We start from the raw sequence: 16,035 nt of genomic DNA on the forward strand, positions 1-16,035 counted from the left end.
AGCAATAGGAAAACTGTGGGAAAAATGAAATAATCTTACTGCATATAAACAAATTTCTTATATTTAAAAGTGCCTTTTACATTTATAAATATACATCATTTATATCAATTTTAAGTTACAGAAAGTATTGTCTAATAACATTAGTAATTAAATACTAATATCTGACAACAATTTACAATTACTGTTAATACATACTATAATTAATTAGTACAATCGATATCATTCGCTGCTTCTTGCAGCATATCTGCAATGAAATCAATCAGTTCCTTTTTATAAGATTTAACCATTATTAAATTATCCTGATTAAGATCTACTCCTTCATTAGCAATTATGTAGTTTACCACCTTCCATAATATATCTCGTAAACTCAGTAATAATTCCGCCGTTCTGAAAAAAGACAATGATACGTGAAATAAGCTTTAGAAACGCAACATGCAGAAAATAAATATAAAAATACGAACTCTTTGTCACTACAGAACTTTACATTCTGTATATTATTTATGCGAATAACGACTTCATTCGTCCTAGTAAAAGGAGAGCTTGCTTTTCTCTGCAAACAAATAATATTTAACATATTTTTTTGCTGGAAAAACACACGTAGCATGTCACTTGTTATTTATCGCGATCATAGAACCGACATGCTATAGAGCTCATTTGTTCAGTGTAAGAAAAATACTTTTTAATTTTAGCGAAAGAGGTTAAACATATATTGACTTGAGCATGAAAAGCGTACCTCCCAGCATTGAACGTCATTATGGCTAAATAACAAAACCGATAGGGGTGTCAGCATGCTTGTTTCAAAAACTGTATGTCCCCTAGCAAATTTCATCTTTCTAACATAGGTCAAAATATTACTGGGCCAGTTTTGTTTCTTATAGTTTACACTTGCACTTCCAAGTACAACCGATTTACCATCCCTACAAAAGAATGAAGTAGGTATATAAACCAATATCGTTTTCTGTTTATCAATAATTTTTGTAAATATATACAGACTCAGATGTGAATGAATCTTGTTTGACGAAAAACCGTCTTTTAAATCCATAGGCTGATCTCTTTAGTAGGTAATTTGTAGCGGCAAATAATGTTGCTCGAATTAGTTCATTATTATCGCAACACGTATTTGCGAATTCGGTATTGGATGACTGAAGCATCCCGCTGGTTTTAAGTTCAGTCATATGCAATGCATAGAGCTCTGCAAATAAACTTACAGTTGATTCAAATATCAAAGCAAATGCTGTTATGTTCAAAAATAGTTTACAGACTTACTCTTTACCATATGAAAGAAGGAAGGAATATAAATATCACCAGGTTCTTCGTTACACGATTTCCAATAATCAAAATATCTTATCATAGCGATATGATCGCTCGTTTTATGAAATTCCAATTTGTTGGTTTTAACAACTGATTTTTCAGTTGACTCTTCGTTCAATGAAAGAGCACTAGTTTCGCCCAATGGTAAAGAAGTTAATAACAATATCGGTCTTAAACACCTAAACAGTGAAAATAATTGTTTAGAATAATACCTATAACTTGATAGAAATGTATATATCATTACTTACTGGAAAACACAGGACAAGATTATTGCTCTACTTAATCTAGGATCCAATGAAAAATACGATACACGCTTTCCTAAGCTTGTAAGGTTTTCATTGTCATCAAGAATACCAAGCTTTTTTAGATTATCTCGAGCATGAAATAGCGTTGTATAATCAGGTACATTAAGCATACTATCAAAGAAATCAAATATATTTTCATTACTAAGTTTTCTACTAATAATAATTGCTTCCTCCAATGGTGTTCTAAGTATTTCTGGTTCTGGATACAAGTCTAATGAATTGTACTCTTCTTTTGTAATTAAATGATAACTTTCACCGGGTCCAACGCGTCCGGCTCTTCCTTTCCTAAATATTTATGAAAACACCCTTTATATTTCCTTTCTTTTTCGATATAAAAATACGATGCTTTTATGTCAAAGTTACCTTTGATGAAGATTTGATTTTGATATCAAAGTGGCTTTCAATACGGGTACAGAATCACCTTTATACCATTTCTTTTCTTTCCTAATAGCAGTATCTATAACATAACTAATGTCTTTAATAGTAATGCTACTTTCCGCAACGTCTGTAGCTAAAATAATTTTTCCACTAACTGGTTCAAAAGCCTTTCGTTGAATCTCAAATGGCACTTTCGAATGAAGCGGCAATATTAATAAATTTATGTTTCTGTCTTTAAGTAACTTGTGTACATGTTTAATTTCTTGCCAACCTGGAAGGAAACATAAAATATTTCCAGGCGGTTTATTTCTAATAATCCATTGCACTAGTTCCACTATTTTGCCAAAAGGAACTTCAGTTCCCATATAATGTTGTCGTTCGTCGTTGTTTTTAAAAATCTCGATATCTTCCTTAAAGTACGTTTTTACTGGATATGTTCTTCCAGGAATATCAACAACTTCGCAGGAAAAGTATTGTTTGAATAAATTCACATCTATAGTTGCAGACATAAGTATAAGTTTTATAGATGGATTATTCTTCAATATTTCTTTAAATAATTTTAGTAACACGTCAGATTGTAGACTTCTCTCATGAACTTCATCCATAATTACATGTGATATTCCTTTTAAAGTAGGATTCGTTTCTAATACTCGTAATAATACGCCGGTTGTATAAAACACAATCGAACCAGGCAGTTTTGGCAGTTTATTATCAAATCGTACGTGATAGCCAACTATATCACCAACACATTCATATCTTTCCGATGCAACCCGATCAGCTAAAGAAATTGCTGCAACTTTACGAGGTTGAGACACAATTATATTACATTCATGTGCTTTATTTTGCTCTGTATATGCATCCATAATGAACTGTGGGATTTGAGTACTTTTTCCACACCCAGTGTCTCCCTTAATTAATACTACCTGATTATGTTGTAAAGAATTAAGTATTTCTTCTCTAAAGAAAAAAATTACTCTACTTTGGTAAATTAAAAATAACTTTGAAACATTTTAGTAAAGTATACATATATGTAATCAGTACTTTAATAATTTTTTTTGTTTCGTATTTACATATACATACCTATAATCGTGAATGGGTAATTTGGTGATTTTATCTTTCCTTTTTTCCAGCATTCTTATTAGTGTAGCATTAAATGCTGCAGAAACACTTGACGATACTTTAATTGTTGATACTTCCTCTAGGTCCGGATTTTCAAATTCAGTACCAGGTGATTTGGTTATTACTGATTTTATATCCTACAAATAATTGTTATATGTAATAGACATAATTATAAGCATTAAATATACATTTATACTATTTATAAACCCTACATCTTCAAATGTTTTAATTAAAACTTTTATTTCATTTTTTAATTGTGACTCAATATTTATTGGAATAGGTTTTGTAGATTCCAAAAGAAGTTCCTTCAATTGTTTGGTACTATATAGTACTGGCCTTTGTTCTTTTATGTAATTATTTTCATACAACCACTGTAAACATTTCAGTGCTGCATTATATCCAGCTTGTTTCTTCTTGGATGCGTCAGACGCAAAAGTCATGTTATGAGGCCATGTAATAGTAATATTACATGTATTCGGATTATCTTTGTATGAGACTGTTATACAGTTCTCCTGAAATTCATTATTCACAATGGTATAAATATTCATGAGGCTGGATAATGGATGTGGATGTAATTTTTCAATGTCTGAAACTTATAACAAAAGAATATTTAATGAATGATTGCATTGCATATTTTATTTATTATTCAGTAAAATAAATAATTTTTTATCATCTTACTATACTTACTACTTAGTGATTTTCTTGAACTCTTAAAATCTAATATATTTGAATAAGAATCTTCATTTTTCTGCAACATTAATAATATCTCTGAAGTAGCATTTAACTTTCTAATTGTATAATGTTTTTATTATGATTAACATTTACCTGTTCATACTGATTTACTTTCTTATTGTCATACTTATTTATCTGCAAAAATGAAAATAATTACAGTATGTTTAAAAAATTTCAAAAATGTAGAATATATCCATATTTATATCATCTTACTTCACCAAATTTATCTGGACCTACATCTGCTTTTGATTGTCCATTAAAGACAGAATACAATGCTTTCTGATGTTTACAAAACTCTTTAATATGTGATCTACATATTTGTTTCATACGTAATGATACCAAGCTGTTAATATAAAAATATATTACTTTTAATTACCTATTCTAAAACTTAGACTACTTAATAATCTTATAATACATCTTTTGGAAATACTTGTATTACTTACAAACTATTAATTGGCATTCTCGAGCTAGATGTTATTTGAGATAAAAACATTTTTCTAAATTTAATAATAACTGCTTCATAAACTAGAATTCTTTGGTCACCTATATATCCTAAAAAATATTACATATCCTGCAATACAAGGGTTAAAACATGAAAAATTAAATATTAAAAAATAAACCTATAATATTTATATTATACACTTCAGTGAAAATGAATGATTAAATATACACATATATGTATATACATACAATATTTATTTTTGGTCTTTTTTTACATCAACATTACGTTTTTATATATTTATTTTACTCAATTTCTAACAACATGCAAACGTGCATTATGATTACCGACATGGCAAAAAATTGGGGTCCCTGACACCCCGGAAGCCATAATGTCGATATGCAGAGAGTCATCAGTGCTTCGGGGTCCCTGACACCCCATATGATGTCAGGTCAATATACAGAGAGTGCCCCTGATGCATCGGGGTCCCTGGCGCCCCGGATGCCGCAATATCGGTATGTAAATTGTATCATCGGTACTTCGGGGTCCCTGACACCACAATATGATATCAGGTCGGTATATCCCCCTGTGGCTCGGGGGGCTTAGAATACGGCCACGGTATCCCCTGCCTGTCGTAAGAGGCGACTAAAAGGGGACACACACACGCTCACGCATATACACACACACACACAGGCTCAAGCGAAAAAGATGAGTAGACTTAAAAGTATAGAAAGAGTGCGAGATTTAAAAGTATGGACAAGTATGAGTGGAATTAAAAGTATGCCGCCCTCAATAAAGAGAAACTCAGTCAAATCAAATCAGGTCGGTATACAGAGAGCGCAACTGATGCATCGGGGTCCCTGACACCCCTAATGCCATAATGTCGGTATGCAAAGAGTGTTGTCCATATTTCGGGGTCCCTAACACCCCAATATGATATGTCGGTATGCAGAGAGAGTCACCGGCGCTTCGAGGTCCCTTTCTATATCACATGTGATTAAATGAACGCCACGTCTATAACGTGCTGATTGTAACTCGTTTGCCGGTCAGACAAAAGTGTTAAATAACTATAAGGCTCAAGTAATTTATAGAACAAAGAATGATTGAACGGAGTATAAACACATTAATATGGAATATCGGATTGTTTTTTGTATTAATTATTCTATTTTCTGGCTCGGGTGATACCATCGATCCTGATCTGAGTTTTAAAAACGTGGAAAAACATATCGATTTACAATCACAATTAACAAAAATTACTGCCAGACTTGTATTAGAAAATGGAAGCAAAGATCGTCATATACGAAATTTCCTTTTTGCATTGGAACCTAAGCAAAAAGAGAGTCTCAGCTACATAGCAGCTTACAGAGAACTTGTGCGAGTTGAATTAAAGTTGACTGAAATAAAGGTAAATGCATATCCAGATAAAACTTTTTATCAAATTGAATTGAAGGACCCACTTTCTCCTGGGAGAACTACATCTGTAGAAATTGAATGGATATTAACACATGAGCTTATACCTCATCCTAAGGAGATTACGCAAAAAGAAAAGCAATTAGTAAAATATATAGGAAATATTTATCTTTATTCACCGTACAGTATAACAAAACAGACAACCACTGTGTCTCTACCATCACGTAATATTGAAAATTATACTAAATTTAAACCTGTTTCACAAAGTGATTCTGTAATTACATATGGCCCATATGAAAAGCTCCCATCATTTTCTTATGAAGAATTAAACATACATTTTGAAAACAATAATAAATTCTTGACTGTTACCAGACTTGAAAGGAGTATTGAAATATCACATTGGGGTAACATAGCTGTAGAAGAACATATTGATTTGTTACACACTGGTGCATTATTGAAAGGTTCATTTTCGCGTTATGAATTTGCCAGAGAATCAAAATCAGGCCAGGCTAGTATTCAAAGTTTTGATACTATTTTACCTGCTGCTGCATCTGACATTTATTATAGAGATGAAATTGGAAACATTTCAACATCGCATACACGTATAAAAAAAGACTCGGTGGAATTAAATCTTCGTCCGAGATTTCCACTTTTTGGTGGTTGGAAGACTAAATATATTGTAGGATATAATGTTCCTAGTTACGAATATCTATTTCATGCTGGTGATCAGTATACTCTAGAAATGAGATTGTTGGACCATGTATTCGATGATATGATAGTAGATGAATTAATTGTAAAAATTATTTTACCAGAAGGTTCAACCAACATTGAATTGTCCCTTCCATATTCTGCAACACGTTTGCCTGATTCTCTTCATTATACATATTTAGACACCACTGGTCGCCCAGTAATTTCTGTTACAAAGAAAAACTTGGTTGAAAATCATATTGAAAATTTCAAATTGAAATATAAATTTCCACGTATATTGATGCTACAAGAACCGTTGCTTGTAGCAGCAGCATTATATTTATTGTTTTTGTTAGTAATTACTTATGTAAGACTTGATTTTTCTATTGATAAAGATGAGATTTCAGAAAGTAAGTTAAGAATTGCTGGACAATGTGAAAAAATCTTAGCCGCACAAGACCGTCGAGTAACGTCTTATAATGAATTGGATGATCAACTGGCATATTTGAAAGCAAATAAGGATGCTAATGCATTCTTATCTGTTGTAAAAGGTATTAATCAAGAATATAAAAGTGCAACCAGTGCTATCAACGAAATTTCACAGCGCTTGAAAGGAGAATCTGGAGACATATATGATCGTGTTCAAGAATTACAAAAATATGATAGAACATTAAAAGAACTTTACAATCAGCAACAAGCGTTGTATGTTGATAAATTAGTACCAGGTAAAATCGGGCGTCAGCAATTTGTCGAAGCAGAAGCGGTCATTACTAAAAAGAAGGAAGAATGTGTTGAAAAAATAAACTCTATTGTAAAATCTTTACAATAATGAAATTCATGCTTATACTTTCTTACAAAAAATGTTTGAAAGTAAATGACTTAATAAAAAATAGTTTAAACAATAATATAAATATGTTTAAATGTTAAATGTTAAATTAGAACACCCTTCCTACATGATAAGTTAAGATTTGTAATAAAAAAACTGATTTATAATAAATAAAGAAGTGTAAATTGTTTATTTCAAATTTTTTATTTTATAATAACAATTTATGTACAGAATATAAAAAATAAGAAAGATATAATTCATTACAATCAATAAAACTAGTTGTATCTGCATATATCTATTATACATATGTGATAAATAATACGAAGGTATAACTTCGGTTTTCATGAAACGTCAAATATCCCATGAACTTAAATGCCATTGTACAACGCCGGTTAAATAAGACACCTGCTAACCTTTTATACAGTATCGTGTCTATATAAGAAAACTGTCATTTCATCGATAGGTTGAATGCTTGCAGTTAGAATGAGTAATTTACGAAAATTTATAGGTAATCAACATTTTTAATTAACGATCGTGTTATTAGTTTGAAGCTTAACAGTTGTGTATGTGATTTGTAACATATTTTTTTGTCGTTTTGAAGTATTTATTAAAAGGTTGTATGTTGACGAGTGATACAGTCTGCCGTTGTCAATTTTAATACAGATATCGGAGCCAATTTGACAGATCCTATGTATCAAGGAATTTATCATGGATCTCAGAAACATCAGCCAGATTTGGATAAAGTTTTAGAACGAAGTTGGAGCAACAATCTTTCAAAAATTATTATTACTGCCGGTAATATAGAAGAGAGCAAAAAGGCCCTTGAAATAGCACGAACAGATGGTAAAGTGCTTTTTTTCTAAATACTTGAAAAACTATTTGTTAGAATGCGTGTAATTTAACTTAAAAAAATGAAGCATCGTCACTGTCGCGTCTCTCTATCACGGGTAGCCACAGTTTATGATTTTCAAACTTTATATAGAGCTATTAATTTATTGTAAACAAGTACATTTATTTTATACACCTTGCAGGCTTTCAATTGCGAGGATAAAAATTTATTATTATATAATTACTGTTTCTTTGTTATTAGTAGATCGCAATGCAATCATTGCATATGAAGAAACCGCTGAAAGAGAGATGCAATGGTTGCTGTGATTCTATTCTCTAACTGCAACAACAAAATGCATGTCAATGGATATATCTAGGTACATACTATATCATCATTTTTCTTTTTTATTAAACATAATTGTATATTGATTATTATTTATATTCCAGAACGTCTATTTTCTACAGTTGGTTGTCACCCAACGCGTTGTAATGAATTTGAAGAAAGCGGTGACCCAGAAGGCTATCTCAAATCATTGTCAGATTTAGCTACAAACAATAAAGACAAGATTGTTGCTATTGGTGAAATGGGATTAGATTATGATAGATTACAATTTTGTTCCAAAGATGTTCAAAAAAAGTATTTTGAAATGCAATTATCATTGTGTTCTACATTAAAGTTACCAATGTTTTTACACTGCCGCAACGCTAGTGATGATTTTGTAAGAATTTTAAGAAAACATAAGGAGACATTAACAGCTGGTGTTGTACACTCTTTTGATGGCAATCCAGAAGAGGCTAATTCTATTTTACAAATGGGATTGTATATTGGTATTAATGGATGGTATGTCAAGTAATCTATTTCGTGCAGTTTCTCATAACACTGATTTGATCTTATTTACAGCTCTCTTAAGACCGAGGAAAATCTGTTTGCTGTTACAACAATTCCATCAGATAGGTTGATGATAGAAACTGATTGTCCATGGTGTGAAATAAGGCCAACTCATGCTTCTGTAAAAGATGTTATTACCCACTTTCCATCCATTAAAAAAGAAAAGTGGCAACCCGATCGGATGGTTAAAGGAAGAAATGAACCATGCACTATAGTGTAAATATTAACTTGTTAAAAGTATAATTTAAAATTATTAAATTATATTATCGATCGATTTTATCTTTACAGCCAAATTTTAGAAGTACTCGCACGGATCAGAGATGAAGAAGAGGAATATTTATGCAATCAAATATACAAAAACACAATGAAAGTTTTTTTTCCTCATGAACTTTAACATATTAATCGAGAATGAAATACTTGTAATCAGCGTGTGTCTAGCAGTACACACTCGTACATATAATCAGGGAAGAAAGCTGTGAGACTATATATAATGCGAAAAAGAAAAATAATTTCTACCAAATTCATTTCTCAGAAGGAAGAAAATGAAAGACTCATTTTTACAGAGCTTAATGGATGTGGCGAGCGTCATACTCCAACGATCTCTTTTCATATAAAATATTTTCTTGTTAAAATTATCATTATCACTATAATCATCGCCATTAGTTGCATTACTAGCGCTATTACAATTATATTTATAATAATAATTATTACCACACCTATATTTATCAACATTATTCTACAACTCCTATGAGCATCACTATTATTCTTATTACCATCAACACATATTAAGCTAATATTTTATATTTATATGTATATATATATTATAAAATTAACCATACTCTCTACTCCTCCTTTATTTTTATAAAAAAAGAGAGCAAAAAAATATCTTTATTTAATACATCCTTCAATTCACACATTAACTTGTTATTATTCTTATTCAATCACCATATCAGAAACATTAAATGAAGATACATATGTGAATACATAAAATAACGGGTTTAAGTTTAGTACTAAATAAAATAGTCTATATATTACTTTAATCGTTATTTTGACATAGATATTAACTTTAAAAAAGACTGATATTCTCATAAAATTTTTAGGTTTTTAAAATATCATAATTCATTGGAATATTATACATCTTTCAAGTATCACAGGTATAATGGCCGCCACAATGTATTTGGAAATATGTAACATTTCGACTTCGGAATTATAGAACTAAATGCTGAGGTGTGGGAGGAGATTTTCATCGAGAAAATCGGTTTTTAACATCTAATGAATTTCATTCACGGAACTTTAGAAAGTGTTTGCACCTTTTCATACACCCAGTCATAAGTTCGACTTGCCAATGACTGTGTAGTATCAATAGCTTTCAAAGCATAATTTTGTAAATTTTCTGGACTCAATTTTCCACTAAAGAAAAAAAATAAATAATGTTAAAATGCATAAGATTCATACTTTAAAGATACTTGTATACTTACACAAAAACATTATGTTCTAGCCATCGAAGTGTTGCAGCTGAATGCTCACTAACTTTCTCTGCACATAAGTTTGAGTAAACCTTCACAAATTCTAAACTTTGGTTGCTCCATAAATTAATTTTATCTAACATTCCAGGAACATAATGTTCAATCTAAAAAGTACATAAAATATTGATGTGCTGTGCAAATACTTTATTATATTCAATACTTACTGTCTGTAAGACCACAGGTCCATTCTTTGCACCATATTCACCGATATTTTCATAAATTTTGAAAGAAATATTTCTTATCACGAGACAGACATCTCCAGCTAATTTGATGTAAGGTTTAAATGTTTCCACAGTTGCTTTATAATGCTCTGGAGAAGTAGATTCTATAAATTCAAGAGATTTAGAGGAATATTCTTGCACCAGAGTCCATGATTGTTGCCCATACGCATATGATACAGTTCTTCTCAAGCATTTACTTGTATTGGGTGCTATGGAATTACAACATTAATAACTTACAATTAGAATCAAATATATGAAACAAATATTTTTTCATTACCTTTAAAACAGCCATGTTTATAGGTATCATAACCAAAAACGACAGCCGTTAGAAGTAATAACAAAACAATTCCCTTTTTCCAAGGAAACTTTTTATCATTAGAAGCTGTCATTTTCACTAATAATATCTGCAATACAATAGTACAGGGGGAAATTAATCTTCAAGAAAATGTATTCCCTACTTAAAATACTTATTATCACCTTCGTTAAACAGTTTAATTAATTAAAGGTCAACTTAAAATACCATAAAAACAAACATGTTGTCGATTTGCGTAAGACGATTATATATTCCTTATTCGATTATATACATTTCTTACCTTTTGAATCAGTAAAAAATAGAAAAAAAGATATTTTCTAAACTATTTATATTAAAGTACTGTTTTGAAAACGTAATTTTTTTACTGAAAAAAGATATAGGTAATACGAGGAACGATGTTAAATGCCGTGGTCGTAGCAGCGTTACCGTCGAAAGGACAATATGCGATCGATAATCTCTTCTCGAAAAAATAAGCTTACCTAACCTAAGCTATAGATGATATTCAAATTTACCAAAAACGTCCAACGGTTGCCCACGTAATTTTTAATGATATGATTAATTTTGAGTAGAAGTTGCGAAGATAAGTGCCGCTAACGGTATTGATATTTAAATGAGCTTGTTCACGTGTGAACTTCGGCACTTCGCCAAAACATAACTTAATACGTCATATGCCGCGGAAACAACGTTAACTATCTTTGCGCACACGTAAAAGCTACAAGTATGTACTACGCGGCATATTTCAAAAGATTTTGCATCTAATAACTTGTATAGTCCGGAGATAAATATCATTAGACTTTTGTGCCTTTACACTACACATGTTAATTCATTCATGTTATACATAGTAATTGTATTGTAATAATTATATATTTAAATATGTTTTATATGTAAAATTTCAAATCTAAAACTTACCTTACATATTTTGCTACAACTGTTAGCAAGATTTTCATCTCTGCCTTTTTTCCACCTCTCATTTGTTGCCTGGAATGCTATACATGTTTCTTTCAAACATTTTGCTTCCAGTTGTGTACGTAAGGTATTCCAATTACCCTCTAAAAAAATTTAAATAGATGTAAAATCGTACTTTCATCGATCAGTTCATAATATTTAATGATAAATGTTACCGATATATGTTAAAAGAAGATGAGATTGATATAAATTTTTAACATGAAGAGATGTCCAAACAGAGAAACACAAAGAATCTGTAGTCAAACAGGCTACAAGAGCTTTGATTAATTCATCTCTATAATTTGCATGTACTTTCTGTGTAATTTTTCCCATCAGCATTTCAAACAACTTCACATAACTTATATTTTTATTCTTAATTAATATTAACTGGAAATTATTAAACGAATTTTAGTGCATCATTTTGAAGTGATTTTTTGGATTTATAAAAGTTAGATACCTACTCTTAATTTTTCCATACTATTATTAATTTCTCTGCTCACAGTGGCAGGAATATTATATTTTCCCGAATATGTATCTTCGACAATGTCAAGATACAATTCTGGTTTAAGGTCATGGAAGTTTTCATGTTCGAACACAAGATCATTAAGAATTTGTGCTATATAACTAGAGTAACTTTTTGTTTCCAACATAGGAGACATTACTTCATGCCATACTTTCAAACCCACAGCCAAATTTTTTCTACCAGCTTGAGATAAAGCCCATAGCAAAGACAAACCAATAGTTTTTCTATTCTGATAAGAGTTTCTCACAGTGATCAATTTAGGAATGTTAGCAACAGTCATTTCAGGGTTGGTACGCGCTAAAAGTTGTACAAATATTTTGTGACCTACAGCAGGTGATCCTTTAACCATATCAGTGGCCATTGTAGTAAGAGTATTTTCATAAAAAAGTTGTGCTGTTTGTTTTCCTGCCATTTCAATGGCTCTCTCCAAAGTAGAAGAAATTGATTTAGGTACTATACTCAATGGATAGTCTTTAGGTTTTCCAGAAAAGATTGCATCTTCTTTATCAACTGGTATTTTTACATTCAGAAAAGCAGCAAGATCTTTCAACCAAATCAGTGGAGCATCTGGGAATCTGGTTTGGCCAGTAGTTAAAATACTGCGAATTTCATCTGCATTAATCTGTTGGAGATGGATTATTAAGACATAAAGTTATATATAAATTAGATGCAGTATATTTAGAATACATATACTTATACCATATTTAATGCATCTTTTATAGATTTTGGTGGTTTTTCTTTAGGAGGTTCTTGCTTCTTTTTCTCAGCCTGTTGCAATTTTTGTTGCTTCTTTTTCTCTTCATTTTCTTTAGTTTTGCTTTCTTTTTCCTTTGATGGCTTTTTATTTTCTTTATTGTGTTCTAAATTATCGTATAAAGTTTTTACCTGACTCAAAGGTACTGAAATAAATCGATTTTTTAACAAACATATTTTTCACTTGTATAGTGTAACTTAATATTGGACATTTTAAAACACCTTTTCATACAAGTTTTGTAAACCAATTAAGGTAAACAATAATGCTTATGAATAATAATAATTTTTAAACAGAATGTAATTTAAAAAATTTAAAAATAATCAGAGGTTAAAAGAAAATGCTTACGAAAATCTTCTACTTTTGGCGCATTTTCGATAAATTTCTTTTTTTCCGCCTTGGAGAGCTTATTAACCTTTCCATTACTCTTATCTTTTTTATTTCTTCCAACTAATTCCCATCCACCGGACGACATAGTGTATTAAATGCAGTAAACAAATGCACTCTTAACAATACTTTAAAAAAGGCACTGAAATATTTGTTGGCACTTGTGTTGTCGACTGAATATATACGTGGTCGCGCATGCGTAGGAAACAATTTGCCACGCGCTATTATTGTTCCCGGAAAGTAGCTTTCTCGATAGTCCCAGTGAAATATATTTTAATACATCAATATGTTACTCCTATTTTATTAATTAATACATAATTACTTGAAAATATTCTATAATATTCTTATTATTTTTCTCCCATAACATTGTTTTTATACCAGTTCAATCATTTCTATTTATAATGTGCCCTAAAACTTGTTGGATTGAACTTTCTACTTTCACTATGCAATGAACATTCGGGTTAATTTAAGTAGTTTTAAATTACTTAATACTTCCTAAAGGTACTATATTTTTATATCAAATTTTATACACAGTATTTTAATGTATCTGTATTATTAATGTACTTGTTATATTTAACATAACATTGTTCATTTCATTTGCAGTCTTAGCTTGTTGAAAAACTCATAAAAATTCTTTTATTTATTATTTTACCCCTATTTGAGGGTGTCACGGGGCTCAATCCTATATTCCTTATATCCCTGCATTTCTTACATATCGGCATCCTTCACATCTCTGCAATCCTCACATTTCTACATCCCTTTAATGCATCTATGTTTTAAACCCCTCTATCTCTTACCATCCCTTTATCCCTTACATTACTCTTATACCCCTGTATCCCTTACATCACGACATTCCTTACATCTCTTCATCCCTTACATCCCTGCATTCTTTTCATCCCTACATTCCTTACATCTCTTCATCCCTTACATCTCTGCATCCCTTACATCTCTGCATCCCTTACATCTCTGCCTCCCTTACATCCCTACATTCCTCACATCTCTACATCCCTTACATCTCTGCATTCCTCACATTCCTGCCTTCTTTATATCCCAACATCCCTTACATCCCTGCATCCCTTACATGCCTCTATCACTTATATTCCTGCATTCCATACATCCCAGTACCTCCCTGACATTGAGTTCAAATTTTTGCGGCTATAAGGCCTGCGATTTTATACAAATTTAGTTCCCATTTTCGCCACCAGAGGGCGCTGATTCGACATCGAAATTTTAGTTCACATTTTTGCCGCCAGAGGGCCAAAATTGTAGCATGATTTAGTTCCTTTTTTGGAAACCAGATGGCGCTGACCCGACATCGAAATTTTAGTTCACATTTTTGCCGCCAGAGGGCCAAAATTGTAGCATGATTTAGTTCCTTTTTTGGAAACCAGATGGCGCTGACCTGACATCGAAATTTTAGTTCACATTTTTGCCGCCAGAGGGCCAAAATTGTAGCATGATTCAGTTCCTTTTTCTGAAACCAGATGGCGCTGATCCGACATCGAATTTTAGTTCACATTTTTGCCCCTAGGGGGCGCTGTTTTTTCGAAAATTTCGCGAAAAAAGGAATTAACTTACCTTTACTTACCTTTACTTACCTTTACTAGTAGCAGTCTTTATAATATATTTATTATAAGGGATGCAGAGATGTAAGGAATGTAGGGATGAAAAGAATGTAGGGATGAAAGGAATGTAGGGATGATAAGAATGTAGGGATCGAAAGAATGTAGGGATTTAAGGGATGAAGAGATGTGAGGAATGTAGGGATTTAAGGGATGAAGAGATGTGAGGAATGTAGGGATGAAAAGAATTTAGGGATGTAAGGGATGAAGCGATGTAAGGAATGTAGGGATGTAAAGGAATTCCGTAGGGTTCCGGGGCTGGGGCCCTGGTCTCCACTGCACGCGGCCCGAGAAGTGCCGGCATCGGGTGTGGCCCCCGATGCCGGCGGAGTTTGGCACAGGGCGGAGGGTCAAAGGACCCTCCCTTCCGCCCTAGTGCAGGCCACCGTGGTGGTTTTAGTGGGTAAAAATCCCACACTACCTCCGGCCCCTCCCCAGGGGGGCTGAAGGTGTCTTTCTGAAGATTTCCACCACGTTAAAAAAAAAAAAAAAAAAAAATGGTATTTACGGGTTGCAGGAATGTAAGGAATGCAGGAATGTAAGGAATAAAATCTATAATGAGGAATAAAATTATATAAATAACTGGAAAAAGTAAAATAAATGGGGACCTCGGCTGAGATCCAGAAGAGGGATATAATCATAAATGTTATTCCCCTTCGATGAGCTTATTTAATAAGAAAAAAAAAATAAATGAAGTAAATTAAATAAACTCTGGAAAAAAATTATACTGGTATTTTACAAACTTTACAAAAATTTACAAACGAAATACACTCAGAAAAATTAAAAATAATCATATTTTATTATTCCTTCCGGCTAGCTTCAT

At 31.8% G+C, this 16,035-nt stretch overlaps 4 protein-coding genes across 7 annotated transcripts; 2 read left to right on the top strand and 2 right to left on the bottom strand.

Moving 5' to 3' along the window:
- Window positions 1-39: 39 nt before the first annotated feature.
- LOC114873834 (ATP-dependent RNA helicase DHX30-like) lies at window positions 40-4,665 on the bottom strand. Of its 3 annotated transcripts, none has more exons than XM_029182575.2 (14): window positions 4,536-4,663; window positions 4,289-4,397; window positions 4,059-4,188; window positions 3,939-3,980; window positions 3,801-3,861; window positions 3,326-3,705; window positions 3,075-3,250; window positions 1,980-2,951; window positions 1,560-1,901; window positions 1,267-1,490; window positions 994-1,192; window positions 734-917; window positions 462-550; window positions 40-387 (listed from the first exon to the last, which is right to left on the bottom strand). In XM_029182575.2, the coding sequence occupies exons 2-14, from the start codon at window positions 4,336-4,338 to the stop codon at window positions 201-203; spliced, it is 3,036 nt and encodes a 1,011-aa protein (XP_029038408.2). In that variant the 5' UTR covers window positions 4,339-4,397; window positions 4,536-4,663; the 3' UTR covers window positions 40-200. The 3 variants fall into 3 exon arrangements, with proteins under 3 accessions (XP_029038408.2, XP_029038399.2, XP_046142572.1); XM_029182566.2 differs by having other exon boundaries at window positions 4,289-4,416; XM_046286616.1 differs by lacking the exons at window positions 40-387; window positions 462-550; window positions 734-917 and having other exon boundaries at window positions 1,083-1,192; window positions 1,274-1,490; window positions 4,289-4,416; window positions 4,536-4,665.
- A 531-nt stretch (window positions 4,666-5,196) lies between these two features.
- LOC114873864 (dolichyl-diphosphooligosaccharide--protein glycosyltransferase subunit 1) lies at window positions 5,197-7,399 on the top strand. The gene has a single exon (XM_029182612.2). It carries the CDS (start codon window positions 5,384-5,386, stop codon window positions 7,208-7,210), a length of 1,827 nt encoding a protein of 608 aa, XP_029038445.1. The 5' UTR covers window positions 5,197-5,383; the 3' UTR covers window positions 7,211-7,399.
- Window positions 7,400-7,537: 138 nt separating this feature from the next.
- LOC114873869 (putative deoxyribonuclease TATDN1) lies at window positions 7,538-9,844 on the top strand. 2 transcript variants are annotated; one of them, XM_029182625.2, is made up of 5 exons: window positions 7,538-7,715; window positions 7,871-8,050; window positions 8,483-8,876; window positions 8,937-9,140; window positions 9,213-9,844. In XM_029182625.2, exons 1-5 carry the CDS (start codon window positions 7,676-7,678, stop codon window positions 9,316-9,318), a joined length of 924 nt encoding a protein of 307 aa, XP_029038458.1. In that variant the 5' UTR covers window positions 7,538-7,675; the 3' UTR covers window positions 9,319-9,844. The 2 variants fall into 2 exon arrangements, with proteins under 2 accessions (XP_029038458.1, XP_029038468.1); XM_029182635.2 differs by having other exon boundaries at window positions 7,684-7,770.
- Window positions 9,845-9,944: 100 nt separating this feature from the next.
- LOC114873858 (transmembrane protein 214-B) lies at window positions 9,945-13,774 on the bottom strand. The gene is made up of 9 exons (XM_029182599.2): window positions 13,552-13,774; window positions 13,152-13,351; window positions 12,391-13,074; window positions 12,106-12,316; window positions 11,894-12,033; window positions 10,949-11,075; window positions 10,615-10,880; window positions 10,403-10,554; window positions 9,945-10,334 (listed from the first exon to the last, which is right to left on the bottom strand). Exons 1-9 carry the CDS (start codon window positions 13,676-13,678, stop codon window positions 10,208-10,210), a joined length of 2,034 nt encoding a protein of 677 aa, XP_029038432.2. The 5' UTR covers window positions 13,679-13,774; the 3' UTR covers window positions 9,945-10,207.
- Between the last annotated feature and the right edge of the window lie 2,261 nt (window positions 13,775-16,035).

The sequence above is a fragment of the Osmia bicornis genome, chromosome 7 (assembly GCF_907164935.1).
Source record: "Osmia bicornis bicornis chromosome 7, iOsmBic2.1, whole genome shotgun sequence".
In the NCBI taxonomy this organism is placed as follows: domain Eukaryota; kingdom Metazoa; phylum Arthropoda; class Insecta; order Hymenoptera; family Megachilidae; genus Osmia; species Osmia bicornis.

Bases quoted from the DNA above. Each gene is read 5' to 3' on its own strand.
- LOC114873834 (XM_029182575.2), bottom strand. From the start codon at position 4,338: ATGTTTTTATCTCAAATAACATCTAGCTCGAGAATGCCAATTAATAGT. The intron at 3,251-3,325 runs GTAGGGTTTATA...AATTATTTGTAG, and splicing joins TAATTAAAACATTTGAAGAT to GATATAAAATCAGTAATAAC. The intron at 1,193-1,266 runs GTAAGTCTGTAA...GTTTATTTGCAG, and splicing joins CTTCTTTCATATGGTAAAGA to AGCTCTATGCATTGCATATG.
- LOC114873869 (XM_029182625.2), top strand. From the start codon at position 7,676: ATGCTTGCAGTTAGAATGAGTAATTTACGAAAATTTATAG. The intron at 8,051-8,482 runs GTAAAGTGCTTT...TTTATATTCCAG, and splicing joins TGAAATAGCACGAACAGATG to AACGTCTATTTTCTACAGTT. The intron at 9,141-9,212 runs GTAAATATTAAC...TTATCTTTACAG, and splicing joins AATGAACCATGCACTATAGT to CCAAATTTTAGAAGTACTCG.
- LOC114873858 (XM_029182599.2), bottom strand. From the start codon at position 13,678: ATGTCGTCCGGTGGATGGGAATTAGTTGGAAGAAATAAAAAAGATAAG. The intron at 13,352-13,551 runs GTAAGCATTTTC...GATTTATTTCAG, and splicing joins GCCAAAAGTAGAAGATTTTC to TACCTTTGAGTCAGGTAAAA. The intron at 10,335-10,402 runs GTAAGTATACAA...TTTTTTCTTTAG, and splicing joins CTAGAACATAATGTTTTTGT to TGGAAAATTGAGTCCAGAAA.
- LOC114873864 (XM_029182612.2), top strand. From the start codon at position 5,384: ATGATTGAACGGAGTATAAACACATTAATATGGAATATCGGATTGTTT.